General features: G+C 28.6%; 1 protein-coding gene across 6 annotated transcripts in view; it reads right to left on the reverse strand.

The window, feature by feature from the left end:
- Window positions 1–20,973, reverse strand: part of LOC105143172 (uncharacterized) — a 422,981-nt gene that overhangs the window by 34,434 nt on the left and 367,574 nt on the right. For all 6 annotated transcript variants that reach the window (XM_087411822.1, XM_087411820.1, XM_011051259.2 and 3 more), the window contains one exon: window positions 16,270–16,360. In XM_087411822.1, coding sequence (XP_087267948.1) covers window positions 16,270–16,360 — 91 coding nt within the window. The remainder of the gene's footprint in view (window positions 1–16,269; window positions 16,361–20,973) is intronic.

Here is a 20,973-nt window from a genome sequence, read left to right on the forward strand (position 1 = left end):
ATTTTTCTGAAAAGATATGCGTAAATGTAAAAAATATTTTCTTTTACAAAAAAGTTACGCACAGCTTTAGACAAAAGAATCATTATCTCGGAAAAGATGACAGAACACAAAATGTCATGTTATTTTGATTTTTTTCATCTATATGAGAGTTTCTACGCGTTCACATAGAAAAATATCTTTTTAATATTAAGAAATGTGATTATTCAATTTACTTTCTTTTGTTTAAGTAACACCTTTAACAAAGAATATTTTCTTGACAATAATCTCAAAATACTTATTCCAAATTTTAGAAAAACTCATTACTCAAAATAAGAATTTATTTTCTTTTGAAAAATATTATAAACTTGATCGAAGAAGTGACTTTATAAGCAAATCGAATTTATTTTATTAATCTCTTTTTTACAATTTCCTGCGTGCATTGTAATGTACATCAAATTTGAAAACATTAATAAAACAATAAGAATCTTTTTAGACTGTACATGTGAGAACACAACTGATAAGAATTAGAAATTAAATACTTATAATGATCGAAGCTGGATCTTTAATGCTTAAATAATTCAATGAATTATATATATATATACACATATATATACATATATTATATATGTATATATATGTATATATATATAATTCATTGAATTATTATATGTATATGCATATGTACTATATTTAAAGTTATTCGAACTGCGCGCCGAATTGGTTTTCCAGATAAGCGCAACTAAACTACTGTAATATATTTTTCGCAATAAATTTATTTACAGTTTTTCAACACATTAACATCTTTCTAATATGTCTGATATGTATTAAATTGTTAAAAATTGCTTGTTAATTTAATTTAATTCGTGATAACATTACAGTAGTTTAATTGCATTTATAAATCCGGAAAACCAATTCGGCGTGCAGTTCGAATGACTACAAATGGTATACATACATATATACATGTACACACAGCTTCATAAATGCCTGTTTATGCCATTTGAATTTGCAGGAGTATTGAGGCATGCTCAAGATGCACATTTTTTTCTAAATATTTGTGCATTTATGATTAATGATTATTCGAAAAACGGTAATGTAAATTTAAAATTGAAACTTTTAAACTAGTCTTGTAAATGTATAATTTATAAATAAAACTTAATAATATATAAATAATTATTTATAATAATAATTTTATAAATAACGTAGTTATTACGGGATTATATGGGAGAAAAAACGTATAGGAATGTACAGTGAGTGATATATAAAAAATGAGGGATATACAAAAAATATCCGTATAAGGAAATTTTTTATTAAAAAAGTCTTATTTGTAGAAAATAAACATTAATTGACAATTTTATACAATGAATACATGTTCTAACATAAACAAATAAATCTCGCATGTATTCCTGATTTTAGAAGCTAAATTTCTCGACTGTACGAATACTTTTTGAGCATCCAAATAATTTTTAATTTTCGCTTATTTTTTATATGATATATTTTCTATAATTAATACACATCTTTTTGGTATATATAATTTTAAGAAATATACAGTCTATTTTATTCTTTATGAATAAATTGTTAATTATCTAGCAAGAAATGATTAATTAAACATCGAATCGACGTCAAATTAGTGTTGAAATCATCATATCGATATCGATTCGACATCAATTCGATGACTCATTTTTCGCTGGATAATATTTACTTTTTAAAAATAAAGTTTTTTAAAAAAATATTTTCTCTATACGAATACTTTTTGCACTCACTGTATATTCTTGTAAACTACTGGCAAAATTAAATTGACAATTAAAATTCTAATTAATAATTTATTTTGATAAATATATTGATTAATTAATTAGAGAAAATAAGAAAGATTGCAGAGTGTGTCTAATCGCGATTTTATTCTTGTAAGAAAAATAATACTACATTATTTATAAATTACTTATAAATTATTAAGTTATTTATAAATTATATGTTTAGTTTAAGTTACTTATAAATAATTAAGTTAAATTAAGTCTAGTTTAAATTTAATTCAATTTTAATTGCTTTATCAATTAAATTTAGTTCATCTATCACCTTATTATAAGAATATTCTTAATGTTCTTTTACATAAGTTGACTCTGCTTTTGACACTGCGAACGTTATATTCTTACAAGAAATTTAACTTGATTTTATCTGTTTTGTCAATTTTAATTTATTTATTATAATTTATATTATTGTACAATTATGGTATGCAGTAGGTAAGTCTCCATAAGATTTTGTTATCCTTTCTTTTCAGTAATTGTCTTTTTAATGATATTATTTCTGATTCAGCTCGCACTTAGTTAATCAGCTAACTGATGATTATATACACTCCAGATATGATAATCTGTGAGACTTGCTGAACTCGATTTCTTGATGATTTCTTTCATAAACATTGGATTGTTATCAATTATTGCTATGATTGGAGACTACTGAAGATGGCTTGAGTATAGTCGAAACGTTCAGTTTTGTATATTATGTAATAGATATAATATCGAAATATATGTATATATGATAATCGCACCAATTACCGCGTATTAAGGCTCTTAATTGCCCGTGTTTTACTCTATTTTTTTATAAATTTAGTTCAATTTTAAATTTACATTACCATTTTTTGAATAACAGTTAATCATAATGCATGAATATTTAGAATGCGCGTCTTGACATGCCTCGATACTCTTGCAAATTCAGATTAACATTTATAACGCCGTGTGTACATACATATAAGTATATATGTAGTACACAGAGTGTCTCTCAGACACGCCACCCATCCATTCTTTTTATCTCCGCAGGATAAGATCTAATCAAAAATATGTTCAGACCAAAGTTGTGGGGTTTAAAAAAATCTATTTATTAATCATATCTCAGTTTGATCTTAGATGACTTTGCCAAGATCACATCAATTTTTTTAAAATGAAACATCCTACTTTTTATTCTAATAGCCGAATCTAATAGCCGATGTCAAAAGCTTTCCAAAATCTTATAATAAAGTATCTTTTGATTAAGTAAATCTTGAAGATTAAAAGTTACAGTACTGCCAGCATTAGCATTACCCAAGGTGTACCGTGCAGATTGCCCGATCGGATTTACACTTTGTGTGTGTGTGTGTGTGTGTGTGTGTGTATAGGCATTTAATTTCTAATTCTCATTAAAAAAAAAACGTTGAAATTATTTAATTCTATCGAAATTGTTTGAAATTTGATGTAGGTACTAATATATATGTTATACATATTAATGTATACGTTAGAAAATAGTTAAAATTTTGAAAAAAATTGTTTAGTATGAATTATTTATTAAAATGCGCATGAATTAAAAAAAAATTTTTTTAATATAATTCGAATAAAATCAGGTCTGAAGAGGGTAATAATTTTGATTGAAGTTCTATTAAATTAGAATTCAAAATATATGTATTTTGATAAATTTGATGCTTGTGATGAGCTTACATGATAGATTTGTGCCATTTGTGGATGGACTTTTGAAATATTTGTACAAGTAATTATTATTATTTGTGCACTGAAATTAAAAAAAGATTGGCTGATTTTTAATTGGTTGCAGCAGCCAATTTTAAAAATGTTATGCTATATTTTACCATCTAATCTGCTGCATTTTTCTATGTATCGGAATTGTATCTATCATCGTTATCGAGTATACATCAAAGGCCTATGTATAATTTATTTTCTCAAAGAATGTATAAATTCGTATACGTCTACATTTTTAACTTTTTTAATGTGTCTCATAAAAGTCATTTTGCTAAACGTATACTAGAACAATTAAAGCTTTTTTTTAAAGCTATTTTTTTTAATATTTTCATGTTAACATGCTTGCACTATCGCTCTTACTAAAGTTGGAAAATGTTTGGTTTTCAGTACTATCGGATAGGGGACCTCAGTTTATAACCGAGGTTTTTAAAAACTTTAACCCGTCACTGCAGGGTCACTCTTTACTTTCATTCTCAAACGGAAGCAATTATGTGGTGGTGAGGTTCGTGACCGGTTCGCTTTTCTTATTGCTATTTGCCTTGAATTAAGACTCGGTCTTTTAAACGGCGGAAAGGCCGAGTTTCGAGAAACATTTCTAAGAGCGATCGGATGCATTGTTTATTGGCGACACGACGTTGCCGACGAGTTTCTCTCGCGACTCGCGGTCGGGCAATAATAACCGGTCGTTATTAGCAGAAAGGCGTTTAACGTTGAATTAGTGCCGCGGAGAATCCTGTTGGGGACAGGGGTGCTAATAGAGGGTGCGTGTGTCTGATTTATAACAGTCGGCCCTCGCCTGTTACACACCCCCGCATCGCATCGAGCGAGGAAACCAACGATTTTCTGTCGTGCCTTGACCTGAGGGAGAGTAAAAATGCAGACCGTCCGCCTTCTGCGTGAATTCTCGTCGATACGCGTTATTTCTCAACAATGTAGAGTTCCATATATATGTTGCTTAAAGAAAAAGCTAAAAAAATACGAACATTTGTAGTTTCAAATTTACGTTCTGACTTTGTAAATTTAGCTAATTTGAAATTAATAACAAAAGTTGAATGTTAATCTTATATTAATATTAATCTGGAGACACTGATAGTGTCTCGGCGCTAAAATACTTACGCACAGCTATACTATCGTGCTATACTTTACGCGAGATCGCGAGTTGCGAGGGATTAAGATTATTAGACCTTATATAATAAATGTGATAAAGAGATCAGAGACGAGCAAATATACAAATTGGGTCAAGGAATAAAACTAGTTTACTAAAACATTAAAATCAAAGAAAGTAAAAATTAAAACTAATTTTTCAACAAATATACAATATAAGAATATTTTCGCTTAACTTAGTCTTTCTCAGCCAATTAATTATATAGTTTATAGTTATTATTCTAGTATATAGCTATATCTAGTCTGTAAATTCTTTAGAATTTCACTCTAAAAATGAAAATTGAGTCAGCCTTAAAAAAGAGTTAAAAGGTTCAATTTTTAATTTTTAAGAATAAGATTTTACTCTTCAAAGTAAGCTTCATTCTCAAAGTTTTAGACAGTGCGCGTACGCGTGTGTATAATATAATTAATATAATTAATATTAATATAATATAATTAATATTAATAATAATATACAGAATAATATTATATAATATTATATTAATAGTATAGCTTTATCTATAATTTATATAACGTATTGTTGTTATAATATTATACTTTTTAAATACGATAAACACTAAATTATCAAATGCTGCTGCACTTTGTAAGCTCAGTTTTTCAATTTTTCTCTCTAGTCAGGAATTAATTTCTCAATTTCTTCGAGAACGTTTCCCTACTATAGATCTCTTGTCACGTGATTCGATTCGACAGAATTTGTTTTTCTTTGCAGATCGTCACTGATTTGCGTGCAGCGATAGAAGTACATTCGTGAATTGCATTCAGACGTACGTCGTTATACACTATGCCTCCCATAGAGATTGCGCAGCTTGTCATTGACAGACGGTGGCGGGTCGACAGTCGACATCGAACCTGGGGATCGAGTGACGATCGATATTAAACGTTACGTCGTAGGGAACAGGCGATATAGCCTCTCTTTCTTGCCCTTCTTCTCTCCGCTGCTACCGCTACTGCGGGGGAAAGAAAAAAGGAGGAAAGAAGATACTCCCTCCCCGTACGATACGACTCTTTTAGGGGCAAACCGCCCGTGAACAAGATACCGCGCGCACCGTAAGGATCGGCAGTAAACGTCCGCGTTTACTGTTCCCTTCCTTTATTACCTGAACTCCCGTCTCCCGGCGTAGGACGCGTTTTATGCCAGAAATCATCGTCGCGCGAATTGCTGAAACGAGAAGCGAGCGCGCGGGAGCGAGTTTATCGACGTTATTCTTTTAGATAGAATAGTAGCATCAATTCTGGAATCGCTTTGCGAATCGGAGTGCAGCGCGTCGATTGTCGTATTAACTGTAAAGTTTGGTGAACTTACGAGAGTTAGCGCGATATTATATGTTATGGCAATGATATATATATAGAAAAAAATGTAAAGAAGATATTAAAAATCGATATTTCAAATATTTATTTTCCAAGAGAGAGACATAATAAAATAGTAATTAATTATTGCATTAAATTAAAAGAGAAAGACACATTACTGTTCATAAATTTTTGGACTTAGCTTAAAAATATAATAAAAAATTTTTGAAAATTTTCTTTATTTTAATAAAACAATTTGATCTTTTTTAATTATAAAATAATAAAAATATTTTTTATGGATTGATATATTGCCTGGAAAACTTTTTTCCATAAAAAAAATTCTCTCTTTTGTTTTTATATGGCATTTATACATATTTGGATATTCTATCAATTAAGTTTTCAAATGTACTTGAACGATATTTTCTCTTCTTAATCCATGAATGCATTTTTCTTACACAGCAAGATTTTTTATAAAAAAAATTTATAAATTTTAGAGACAACACAACATATCAAACTGTGAAGGATATTTTTGTTATTTTATAGTTAAAAGACCAAACTATACATATTATCAAAATAAAAAAATTAAAACAAAAAATATGTATTTTATTTTTAAGGATGTTTGGGAATTTATATACAGTGAGTGCAAAAAATATTCGTACAAGAAAATTTTTTTATAAAATTAAAAAAAGTCTTATTTGTAGAAAATAAACATTAATTAGCAATTATATATATAAGTTTATACGATAAATACATTCTACAATATTTTAAACAAACGAGCTTCGCATGTATTCCTAATTTTAGATTTAAGCTCAATTTCTCGACTGTACAAATACTTTTTGAGCATTCAAGCAATACAATTTTTAATTTTCGTTTATTTTTATATGATATATTTTCTCTAATTAATACACATCTTTTTGATATATATAATTTTAAGAAATATACAGTATATTTTATTCTTTATGAATAAATTGTTAATTACTCAGCAAGAAATGATCGTCAATTAAACATCGAATCGACAAATTAGTGTTGAAATTATCGTATTGATATCGATTCGACATCAATTCGATGACTCATTTCTTGTGGGATAAAATTTACTTTCTAAAAATAAATTTAAAAAAAAAATATTTTCTCTGTACAAATGCTTTTTGCACTTATTGTAAATAATAATAGAAATAATAAAAGTAAATAATTTAAAATAGAGTGGGATTTTTTAACATTTATATTTTTAAACGCATATTGAATATTTACGAGTAATGCTTACGTCTACACTTTTAAGAAGCAGTCGTGTTTGAATAATATATAATAATTGTAAGCATGTCACCAAAGGGCAAAGGGAAATTGTTTGCTGCTGTGATTGAAGCTTTTGTGATTGAAGATAAATATATCGTCGTTTCCATGATCATTTCAATGATTATTTCAATAGTGAAATCTTTAAATTATTTAAACCATAACTTTTTTGTATATGAACGAATTTCATAATAAAAATTATATTGAGTATTCAGAGTTTCGGGATGGTGATGTAAAAATTATTTCTATTAACCGTGAATTATTTTCTTACACTTTTCATTTTTTTGAAAACTCTCCTTAACAGGTGGAATAACACCCAACTGATTTTTTGATACATATACATTTTGCATCAATTATTTATATTTTTTACTGATGTATGTTAATTTTTTGTTTATATTTAAAAAGTTACACTATGTTCAGTATCATTATGTTCGAAATGTAATTAGGTATGTGAGACACATTTTTGTAAATTTTCGTATCACGTTAAAATTGACGAAATAACTCTATCTTATCTTACTGAATAAATCTTTTAAAGAGTTTAAAGATAAAATCTTCAAAATTTCAATCAATAGAAGTCTGATTAAATATAATACAACGAATTTTAGTTACAATGCACTTTTTAAATTTAATTTTTGAGATTTTTCGCCGTGCCATACGATATTTAAATATTTCCTCAGAAAAAAAGTGCAATAATAAGATAAATCTTCGTAAAAGGAAAAAGAAGAATTGTAAATCTTCACAAAGGCTGAAATCGCGGAATTAAATCGCTCGAACGGAGTCGACCCGGTCGATACGATGTGCGCGAAACGAGACAAAACTGCCGTGAACCTGGCACGCTACTTGACGTTTAATAATGGGAACCGAGCAAAATTCGGGTTTGTAACAATGCCTGGGACAATCCAGGCGGAGAGTGCTCGCGTGGTGAAATACAATAAGGGCATGTCGCCGTGAAGGAGACTAGTATTATTGGATAAGGGGAAACCTTTTACGGGACTGTCATCGCGCTGCGGCTTCCACGCAAACCATATACCTTACAACGCGCAATTCCCCAACAATAAGTGTTCGATTGTCGTCTGATCGCGTATCAATATCGATTATCTCGTTCGCGTGTCATCTCATGCAGTATTATGATATGCTATATTTGATTGACAAAGATGGGGACAAATCTTGGAGATAAATTTGTCATGAATATCTTCTATTTCGTTTCAACACACACTGACTGTCTACAAAGATCAGAAGCTCGTTCATCGTAATATGTCTATTAAATTTTACAAGTTAAATATTATACGATAAACTTTTATAGCCTAGGAAAATTACTTTTTTTTACATTTCGGAGGTAAAATTGTCATAAAAGATTTGTTTGCGGGAAGTTATTCAAAATGACGTGTTATATTGGGCTGGAAAAAGTTCTGCAAAATTTTATTAACTCAAAAATAATATAAATACAGAATATATTTGCTGCGAAATTTTTGACTATCTGAGGTGAAAACTTAAAGTTTTTTCTAAAAGTTTGTTTTTAAAAAATATTCCTATGATTTTTTGTTACCAAGTTACACGCGGATTAAATAAAAGAGCATCAAATCTTCTTCTAAAAGAGATTTTGATTGCACATAAAATTATCCATTAAAAATCATCGTAACATAATTAATAAAATAGATTCTTTAAGCTAAAATGTTGCTCTATCAAATAATATAATTGCCAATTTAAAAAATATAGAATATACATTTGAACCAAAAATGTGATATTACTGACCATTTTTCCATTGCGCAATGGTTATATATATATACATATATAAGGAATTTTTTTTACAATAAGTTTTTACAGTTTTTTAAGATTAAATTTGGGAAATTTGGGGGGATTATTAATATTTCAGATTGATTGCGTTGGAAGTCCGACAACCATATCGGCACGCAATTATTATTTCTGAAATTAATTCATTTAAATGAATATACTATATATAATAGTTCAACATCTTAACATTCAGACCGTAGTAGCGCTTTGTATTTAAAGTGATGTATTTAATATAAACAGTCTTGTTTCTAATCTTATTACATGTATAAGAATAGTAATATCACATTTTTAATTCAAATTTCTATATATTTTACATTTAAAAATTAGCATGATACTTGATAGAGCAACATTTAAGAATCTGTTATTTTAATTACAATACGATAATTTTTAACGAAGTTATGAGCAATCAAAGTCAGAATGCTCCTTTTTACTTAACTCGCGAATAATTCAAGAACAAAAAATCGTAGAAATATTAAAAAAAAAACGATTTTGTAAAAAAAACTCCAAACTTTCATGATATAGATAATTCTCAGAAGTTGAAAATTTTCAGAAATTTTTTTTTGGCACGTGACAGATCCACAAAGTAAGAAGAAAAATTTCTCTTTTTTTCAGCTCATAGTTTTCTATATAAAAATTACAAAATTCACATAAATTCAAAAAGTATAGTAATCATTCAAAAATAGAGATTTCAAGTGCTTTAAAACCCTTTTTTAAATTTAAATTTTGATTATTTTTAACGAAAGATACATTGTATAATTATCATATATATAATATACATAATTACACATATATATATAATTTCGAGCTAACAAAATACCACAGAATTTTTTCTCCGATCCAACACAACATACTAAAAGTCCTGATTGCCAGCGAATTTGGAAAACATTTCAGCTTTAAAAACTGATTAATAATGCGGTTTTTCAAAAAATGTCTTAGAAAGTATTCATTTTATCGAAATAAAAATCATTATAAAAAAAGCTGATAAAATTACAAATTACAATTTCGTTTTTTTTTTAAAGTCATACGACCAATGCTTTCCGTGATAGAATTTGTCTAAAAATGTTGTATTTGTGATCATTTTAACAATTCAAATATTTTTTCATAAACATCTCAGATTCGGCTACTTTTACATACAAAATAATACTTATAAAGATTGAAGATTAAATTTTCTATAAAATCATTTTTTATTCATCCTTGCATGATCAATAGTTTCCGAGATATACGTCCGAGATGAATTTACGTAATCCAAAAAGAATATTTTGTTTTTGTTTATTTATACATTATCCGTGTTGGGTAATGTATTTTAATGATATAAACAAGTAAATTATAAATTCTTATTATATGTATAATAACCAAGCTTATCCAGAATTCTTTTGTCAAAATTTAATTAGGTTAAATATCTCAGAAACTAAACATAATAAAAAATTTAATGATAATTTTATATATTCGAAGTATGAGCTTTCGATTGCGACTAGTCCGATTAAAATTGGTACATTCAATCTTGAAAGATTTCGAGATCTCTTAAGGATATATTAGACGTATAATCCCTGCAAAGAAAATTAAATTTGGAAGTATGTTTAATATTTACACTTCAAATAACATACATTTATATACATAAAAAAGTTGTATGAATAAAATTATATTTTTGTTTAATAACAAATTTTTGTAGTTTATTGATTTTATTTATTAATGTTTTTATTGTTAAAAATTTAAAAAATAATAAAAAAAATTTACATTTTTCTTTTGTAAGTCTATTTAAATATTCAAAATAATTTATGCAAAGTTTCATTGCGATTCACTGATTAGTTATAAAAATATAAAACAAATAAATATTTTGTTTATTTTAGTGGACAACTAGTTCATGCATCGCAATGTAACTCTACGTAAATAATCTTGAATACATAATGTACATATATTAAAAGATTGAGATTTTTTTATTGTATTTATTTTATAATAAATTTCCATATATTTTTATTATAGAGCATAAAACTATACATATTAAAATAATTTATGATCCAGATAATAAACCATTACCAAATTTGTCGTATTATTTTTAAATGTGATTTAGTATATACAGTACATATAGTAATAATCTGTAATTTTTTCATAATTTTATCATCTTCAAAATATGTCTAAAACATTCTTAACCCAAAAAGATCATTTGTGTTATTTTCCAAGTTTTACACTCACACGTACATAAACACGTAAAGTCAGTTTGTCAAAGGGCTTTTATAATATCTACATATGATATTACTAAAAAAATATAAATCAAATGTAAGTGAAAATTAACGTATACACAGTCTAATATTTAAAAACATACAGGGTATTTGATAATTAACGATAAAACTTGCATAGCGACGGAATGAATTAAACTGAGTCGACAACTCTACCATTTTGTAATTTTCGTAATAGTTAACAAGATATTAATTTAAAAATTTTCAAAATTTCTTTAATATCATATTTTCTCACGTTGGTAAAAATTGCCGATAAGAAAATGCAGTACTAGATGTACAAATGCAGTATTATAAAAAGTTAATAAAAAATTCTGAAAAAAATTCTTAGAGTTTTATGAGAAGAAAATAAACAATTTTTATATCTTACTGTAAAGTTTTTCTGTAAAGTTGATAGTATTTGAGTAAAAAATTATTGAAGACCAATATTCGATAATTTTTAGCTAATATCTTGTTAACTATTGCGAGAATTGCAAAATGGTAGAGGACTTTCGATTCAATTTAGTTCATTTTGCTATACGAATGTTTTATCGTTAATTATTAGACACCCTATATAATATAAAATATAATCGTAGTCGTCCGAACTCATTCGACGTCATCGTCGACATCGACTGACGCCGATCGACGGCGATACTGAGGAGACTTCAGATGAGGAATTCATAAATGCCAACAACAATATCAGCGAATTAACAGATCATGAAAGAATCACATTATAAACGACGTTATTTTTACTAATTTGTTTCAAATTTATAGACTCATCTGTTTTATATTTTAGTACTTACAACTCCTTGAAGAGCCAAATATTTAAAAAATAATTTATAATAAGTTTATGTTATCCATTTTTTTCAACAGCCATTTTGTAGAAATACGAAAATACAAATTATGAAAACCTTCTAAACATATATTGATTTATTGATTATCAATTATTTCGAATTTTTCTATTATCTTGGATCAGCCATTTTGAATTTTTTACATTGTATTTAACCCTAAAAATCTTAATAGATCTCAGTATATGTAACGAAATAACCAAACTAATTTTGAAAGTTGCACGTTTTTTATTTATTGCAAAATTATTCAAAATTTTGTAACTTTTTCGACTATCTTGCCAAAAAATTCTTGTTTTTCAGTCTTTAAACTATCAATTAAAAAAAAAATGAATTAAAATCGATGCATTATAACCAGAGATACAAACAAATGTCAGATTAAAAATATCTGTTGTGTATGCATAGAAATTATTTTGAGTTGTGTACTGAGAGTTAATATTCACATTTTCATGATTACTCTCTAAATCTAAATGGATAGTCACTAGTGGCACATTAATTTTAATCTTCCAATACTTACCATATTCATTGAATTTATGCATTAAAACAAGATTAGTTAGATTACATAATAAAGACAATTAAAATAAATATATAAATATATAAATAAAGACTCTCAATCTTAAAAATAATAATTAGAAATTCAGAACTAGGTTAATGAGAGTTTAACGCTGATGTAAGAGCGAAGAGTTAGGAGATGCAGATAATATTCAGGTGTTGGCAGTTATCTTCATTTATTATATCGAACATTTCGGCTCACTTTGGAATCGTCTTCAGCGAAAAAATAGAAATATAATACATCGTTGAAAGTAAGTCAATCGCAGATTGACAGAAATGCAGTAATCAATACTCTCAATGGGAAACAAAGCAGTTCACAAACATTGATTCACAATTTTCATAAGATATAAACTAAAACAAATCGTTCCTCAGATTAATATCGTGTCAGTTTCTTGACGTATCGTTTGAAATATCGGTTGAAATTTTGAGCGTATTGATTACTGCATTTCTGTCAATCTGCGAGTGACTTACTTTCAACGATGTATTATAATATATTTCTACTTTTTCGCCGAAGATGACTCCAAAGTGAGCCGAAATGTTCGATACAATAAATGAAGATAACCGCCAACACCTGAGTATTATCTCCTAACTCTTCGCTCTTATAGCGTTAGACTCTCATTAGTTTTGTTCTGAATTTCTAATTATTGCACATAATAAAGAGTAGCTAGGTTAGAAATCTCACATTTCATTTTTTGATTACCAGTGATATACTTGGCACTGATATTTTAGTGATTAGCCACTGATTCAGATTTAGAAAGTAAGGTATGAGAATCAAAAAAGGCATATATATCACACTACTTAGCCTTTGCGGCACCAAAAAAAAAAAAAAAAACTTAATAGTTAGGTACTATTAGAATTAGTAATCTGAATAAAACTGTACTTGTTGAAGTTATATCTCCGAAACTATTGGTAAAAAATATAAAATCAAAATATAAACCAATCGCCAAATTCAAGGGAATATTATCTGTTAAGAGATTAAAAAGTGTAGTTATTCCAATATTTTTCCAGATACATCGTTTTTATAGTTATGGACTATAATTTTCAGTCAAAAAAATCATCGCAGAAAATTCTTTAACAACTGTATCTTGAACAAAAATTGACGGAGAAAGAAGAAAAAGAAGCATATTATAGGAAATTTTATAAGCTTTAATTTGTGATATATTTTACTTTTTACGTAAGTCCTTTAAAAACTGAGATACTTATAAAAAATTACGGAGAATACGTTTTTTTTAGAAAATGTTGAAAAAAGGCAATTTTTTTCGAAATTATTTTCCCAAAAATAAATTTTGGAGAGTGATACGTAATTAGGATTGGATATAAACTTTGAGAAAAATGCGAATATTATTTTTTTTAATTCGATTATATACTTGTATTGATAAACAAATATTTTAACGTAAATTGAGGGTACACATAATATCTCTCGGGAACTAGTCATACGAAGCTAAAAAAAATTTCAAGCTAATTCCAAAAGCTTTAAGACTGTTTATGTACATTTTTTGCACGATAAGCCACAAGTAAGTTATTCATTGAAATGTATTACAATTTGGAAAAATTTATTTATCTCGGCAATTATTCATCATATGAGGTTCAATAAAAAATGATTTTGTAGAGAATTTAAAAACCTTTCGATTTGATAATAAGTACTTTTTACGTAGGAATAGCCGAATCTGAGATATTTACATAAAAGGTTAAAAAATAAGTTTTGTTCAAAAATAAAAGGAAACATTAAAATCATATTTTTGAAACTATTAGTTGTACAGGGTGGGCCATCTATTGGTACGTTTTTGAATTTCGTCGTATGGCAACACCGAACGAGCTACAGACCCGAAATTTTGACAGTTTATTAGTCATACCGTCCGCGGCACGAAACAACATGTTTTCTCTTGAAGAGCGTTTTGAAATTTTAAAAACTTATTTTCAAAGTCAGTGCTGTGTCGCCGAAACTGTACGAAAAGAAATATGGGTCGTGATAGAGCACCCACCGAAGGAGCTATACGCAAATTGGTGAGGAAAGTTCGTGAGAAAGGGATGTTAGTGGATGACAGAAGTGGTCCCAGAGCTCGGACAGTGCGCACACCCGAGAATATTGAGGCTGTGGCCCAAAGTGTGAGACAATTCCAGCTTTGAAAAACAATATTACGACTGTTTTGAGTGAAATTGGCGCCGAGGTAGTCCAAAATGTCATTAATAATTGGGGTGACCGAATGGCATACTGTAAGGCCAGTAGAGGGAGCCACATGAACGAAATCGTTTTTCATTCTTGACGCGGATACTTTTAGCTTCACAACAAAAAAAAAATTAATAAAAAATATCAATGTATGCTCATTTGATCGCATTTTTAAAAACGTACCAATAGATGGCCCACCCTGTATGTATACAGGATGAATAAAAACGATTTTGTAGGGAATTCAGTAACCTCCAATTTTCATAAGAAATATTTTACGTTAAATAGATAGAGATCCGAGATATTTACGAAAAACTAGAAAATCGTTTCATTTTCGAAATGACCAAAAATACAACACAGATAAAAAGGTTCGAGGAAATAAGCGCTGTTCAAGGTGCGCAAATTGTTCAAGAATATCTTTTAATATTCAAATTAAATTGATTGAAGAAATCGTAGAATAAACCCTTTTATCTCTGTTATTACTTTTAAGGGAATCGTAACATTTTTTTTCAAATTTTTGTAATACAACATTAATTAAAAAATTCTATCACGGAAAGTATTAATCGTACGATTAAAAAAAAAAACAAAATTGTTCGTAACTTTATCAGCTTTCTGTTTGATAATGACTTTTATTTTGGTAAAATGAATACTTTCTGAAATATTTTTGAAAATCGTATTTTTGATCAGTTTTTTGAAACTGAAAAGTTTTTCAAGTCCGCTGGCGATCAGAGCTTTTAGTATGCTGCATAATATTAGGTATTGGAATTAATTCGTAGCGTTTTTTAATGAAAGAATGTTATTTATTTCACATGAGCATTAAAAAATACATTAATGAAAGTACTTCCCATCACTTGTAAAACGCTACGAATTAATTCCAACACCTAATATGTCATTTCAAACAACTTCCTACAAACAAATTTATGACAATTTCTAAAAGATCTAATTTTCCTTAGTTATTACATTTAGTCTTTTATTTATAATTCCGATTCTGAAATAAGGTTACAAAGTATTCTTCTATTTCTATTTTATGTTCATTCTTTAAGAATTTTTAAAAAACAATTATAAATTATATGATACAAATTTTTAGACCAATGAGAATAAATCTAATTAAATAAAAATTCATATATTCAGTAAAGTGAGATCTTAATAAATTTCTTGTGTGAATTTATATATATATCTGATTCTGCATATCGTGCGCCGAAATCTTTTTTCGGTTTTGAAATGCTATCATGAGCAGAAGCATAATAATATTACTTTATTAAATACTAATGGCGCATATATCTAATAATTTATAGTTATACTCAAGCAATTTAATAATCTTTTATGCTAATAAGCATCTAATAAAGGTATAATTATAAATTGATAAATATGTGCGTCACAAGTGTCGGACTCATAATATTTTTGTTTATATAAAGAAAATTTAAAAATATTTAGATAAGATTTAAAATGTAGCGAATTACTTAACAACTTGTGAGGATCAAACAAATCTTACGTACTTCGTAGGACAGTGTAAGCGCCGTTTTCTCCTGCTTCAGCTGTTCGGCCCGGTGCTTATGTTGCAACAGATTCCGCGACGATTCTTCCATTCTGCAACAACAAATCAAAACCATCAGCGAAAGGAAGCTCGTAGATTTTAATCCTCGATGAAAAGATCCTAATTGAATGAGCCATTGAAATCATTCTCGTAGCCTCCTCGGTAGCTTTCTATTGTGCTGAGAAATTTATTTGCTCTCTCGTCAACTTTGTCTTGGTCCTGAAGAACCTCGCTTTCGACAAAAGGGATTCCATTCTCACAAAATAAACTTACAAAGATCTCTTTTTTTACTACACTCCCTCTATTCTTTTAATACTCTCTCTATTCTTGTCTCGTGTTCACTCTATGCATAACTTTTTAAAATCATATGGAAAAAACGGCTATGGTTGTCAGGACCAAAAGTCATCCATCAATGCATTTTTTGGTTATATAAGAATTATACGATTGAGAATCGTAAAATTGGTATATATATCTTAATGGTAATGGCTGTTAGATACATATGCTCATTTTACGATTATCATAACCAAATATATTAATGGGCGAAAATTATCATTATTTCTGATTGTGGCAACCGTAACATTTTTTCTGTGCATAATTATAAATTACTAAATTTATAATTATAAATAATTATAAATATAATTATAAGTTGCTAAATATAATATTAATTATTATTAATATTAGATAAATATTAATTATATATGAGTATAATACTTGCGCGTCGTAAGTATTGCACTCGTAGGACCGTATTCATATCTTACTTTTATTGAAAATGCGCGCGTTTATTTTTGAAATTCTATAATGTAAATAACACGTATGATAAAATATATACTAAAGTCGGCGGCACACGATACTTGTTTTCCTGCTGGGTTATTAGTTGGATTAAATTTTTGCCACTGTTGACTGCGATGCTGGCATTGTCAGCACCGCAGATTTTAATCCAGCTAGCAAGAAAACGCATGTGCCACTTAAATGTGTGCACTTATCGGTAAAAGCGAGGTATAAATACGGACACATAATATATTTTCATAACAATAAAATACTAAAATTACAACATCTCTCTCTAAGAAACTTATTACAATTGGCTCCAAGTTTGACAATTATATTTCCAAACTTTTCACTGGTACCCCTCTTAACAATTCTAAACTTGAGTATTAAGTAGACTTAAGTATCCCTGAATATATTTTATATTCTTTAGGCGGTGCCTTCATTTCCTTAGTGTCAAACTTGACTTTGCATTACTCACAAAGAAGCAAATCGAAAGATCGGGATTTTTGTTTGGTGAACTTCCTCATGCGCGAACGTTTCGCGGGGTTAATGATCTGATTAGAGATGCGAGGGCGCGGCTGAGATATGAAGCCGATTTAAGCTTTTCGAGGGAGGCTTTTGAGCAAGAGGTTGCCACAGCGCAATCCCCTGGCAACACCCTCCGTCTTCTCATCGCATCGGAACCCCTCACAGAACAGATATCGTTGCTTATGTCCTTGGCGAAGTAACTTTCGAACTAGTTACGAGTTTCAATTCGATTGTACTCCGTTGATATTTAATAAAGATAAATTCATGGCTCATGCACAAGGAAATCGCGATCATCTCGCTAATTGAATAACTAAATATATGATAAAAATTTAATTTTGTATTATAAAAACACATTTAAATGTACATATATGTATATAGGATATTTTAAGTTCATGTTATATTTTCAAAAGGAAATTTTTTTAGATTATTTACCGTCCAGGTCTAAAATCAAGTTTTCAAAGTAGAGAAATTTAAAGTTTCTAAAAAAAATCATTTCTAGAATATCTCAGGTTTTCTGGAATATCTCTAACATAAATCCATTAGATCGTTCATTTATGTTTTATGGATTTATGTCAGGTACATATAACTTAAGATATTTAAGAAAAAGTGATTTTTATTACAACTTTTGGATTTTAAATGATCCAAAGAGGAATGAATTCTTGAAGTTATAATATGAACTTAAAATCCATCCTATAAGCATATATTCTATATATTCCAATAGATGATATCTTGATTATATAGACTTCAAAGACTTATTCACAATAATTGAAAGATACTAAAAAAATTATGAAATAAAATTGTCATTATGTTAACATGAAATTTTCATTGTATTCTTCGAATTTTTAAGACAATACTTTTGACTGAGAAAGGAAACAAGATATTGTATTTAAACATAAAAAGAATAATCTTGCTAAAGTATTACATTTAAAAATTTAATAAACACAGATCTAAAAATAATTTTATTTGGACCATCGAAATAATTATGTAGAAAACTGATTGCTAAAATATAAAACTCTTTGCAGCCTTGTCAGCAACATTTAAACGTTTACATAATTATTCGATGGTTCTATAAAATTATTTTCAGATCTGTATATAATTAAATTTTTAGATACTTTAGCAAAACCTTTCTTTCCACACATTATAATTAGTTTCTCCATATATTATAATTAGTATTAAATGATATATTTGAAAATATTTTCATAAATAATTTTTATAAATTAAATGCACGGATATTTTTGACGATATTAAAATATCTATTAGTTATTTGTCATTAATTATATTACTATTTTTGTTAACAAACAATTATTGGTATTGTTAAATTAATTATGTTGAATAAATGAAGCTCATCGTGCTTAGAAAATTTTTCAAAGCACTTTGTAATTTATTTCATTGCTGTTTGCTGTTTTACATTTTTAGCTAGGCGAAGAAGTACGAAAGCGTGATCGATCGTCGAAGTAGCGCTCGCAATTGCTGCACCCTTAAAACGGGGTATACATAGCTCCCCCAAGTAGCGCTCCCTCGCCCACACTCACTCTCTCTCCATCGCCTTTCTACTTCTCTCTGTTTTCGCTCAAAACACATGGCACGAGCAAGCCGGTCCTCATGATTTACAACTGTTGCTCAGCAAATTCGATTACGATGATTCTGGGAGTACTGTGTAGCTGTGTACTATGTAGCTTCGAATTGCAGGAAAGGTACTCATTAATGCCGTATAGTCACTCAAGAGCGTTTACACGAATTAATTTCTTTTTAAACAATGATTTAATGTATTATTCATTTCATTATGCATTCAATCATTTATCATTATATCATTTATGTCATTATTTTATTTATATTATTTTTTTGTATATGCACTTGTTTCTTTCAATGGCATTAAAACTATTCTTATTTCTTAATTTCTATTATTTTGTGCCTTTGAATCTTTCCTTCCTTTAAATTTAATTCCTCTTATTTTTACAGCCTGAATAAATAATAATAAAAGTTAACACACTGTCATGGCTTATTTCGAGTTATAATTAAATTAACTTTAAATTAATATAATTAACAAACAGAACAAATGTCTGTTAATTATATTAATTTAAAGTTAATTTAATTATAGCTCGAAATAAGCCGTGACATTGTGTTAATTTAAAAAAAAAATATACGAGCATTTTTTACTCCATTTTTAATAATGAAAAGGTTTTAAAGATTATAAATCAAAGAAAGAGATGAGATACCTATAAGAATAAACACTAGTTTTTCATGCGTTAAATTTAATGACTGAATAATTAAGTTAAATTTAACATAAATGTTTTACAGTTTTGCATTATTTTCAAAAATATAATAATCGTTTTATATAATAATTGTTTATTCAAAAATTTGGTTCAATATATAAGCATCTCGTTTTATTGCCACTTATGGCAATAACCAAATTTTTTAAATGATATGCATGAACATGTAATCTTTGAATAAACAATTATTGAAAATGACTGTGAATCGAAACGTTTACATTAAACATTTAAATTCACATTAAAAAACACATAAATTGTTGATTCTTATAAACATCTCATCTCTTCGATTTCTATTCTGAATAAATGTTATCAATCGCAATTTTTTTTTCAAGTTTTTTTAGTTTCACTTATTTTATTTCCTTTTGTTTACATCTCGAACGTTTATTTCTGTTTCAAGAGAAAACTCTTATGTGAGATTTATATTTTGATGTATATTAATGTTACATTAAGTAAAAACATCAGAGAACGAACACTAAGACGAGAGTTTAAGTCTAGCAGTGCTATTGTTATTATTAGTTACACATGTCGATAGTCGCGCGTAAGTAGTAGTGGCACGCACGTTCCGACGCACGCACGCATGCGTGAGCTTCGCAATTCAGAATCAACAGAATAAACAGTTATCGGTGTTCAATCGCGCGGCGTTAATGCGTTGTGACTCTTTGTGCATTGACGTCATTATCATATGGAAATTGTTCCATACGTCGCCGCGTCGGTTTTACGCGCGTAGCACCGATGATACGAATACGCGTTCATTAGTGCGTCGCCGCGTTAAGCCGAAACTTCACCGGTTACGAATCAACATTCGATCCATACATGAACGGAATACATCCCATGAACTCCCCGTCACATAGCGTCGTCGTATCGTGCCGATAGAATGGATGCAGAGTTCGACAGTACGATTGTGTGGGATGAAGATTAATTTCCGGCGACCGCCCGCTCTCATATCCGTAAAATAACGCGCGTTGCGCTAAACACAATAGCCGCATAATCGATCTTCGCGCGCGGCTGCATCTTCAGCATTTCTACTTCAGCTGTGTTTCGATTTATAATACGAATTTTTCTCCCTGAATTTATATTTATCACGCAAGTGAACTGTTGTTTAT

This window comes from Acromyrmex echinatior, chromosome 12, assembly GCF_024713525.1.
Source record: "Acromyrmex echinatior isolate Ae372 chromosome 12, ASM2471352v2, whole genome shotgun sequence".
NCBI lineage: Eukaryota > Metazoa > Arthropoda > Insecta > Hymenoptera > Formicidae > Acromyrmex > Acromyrmex echinatior.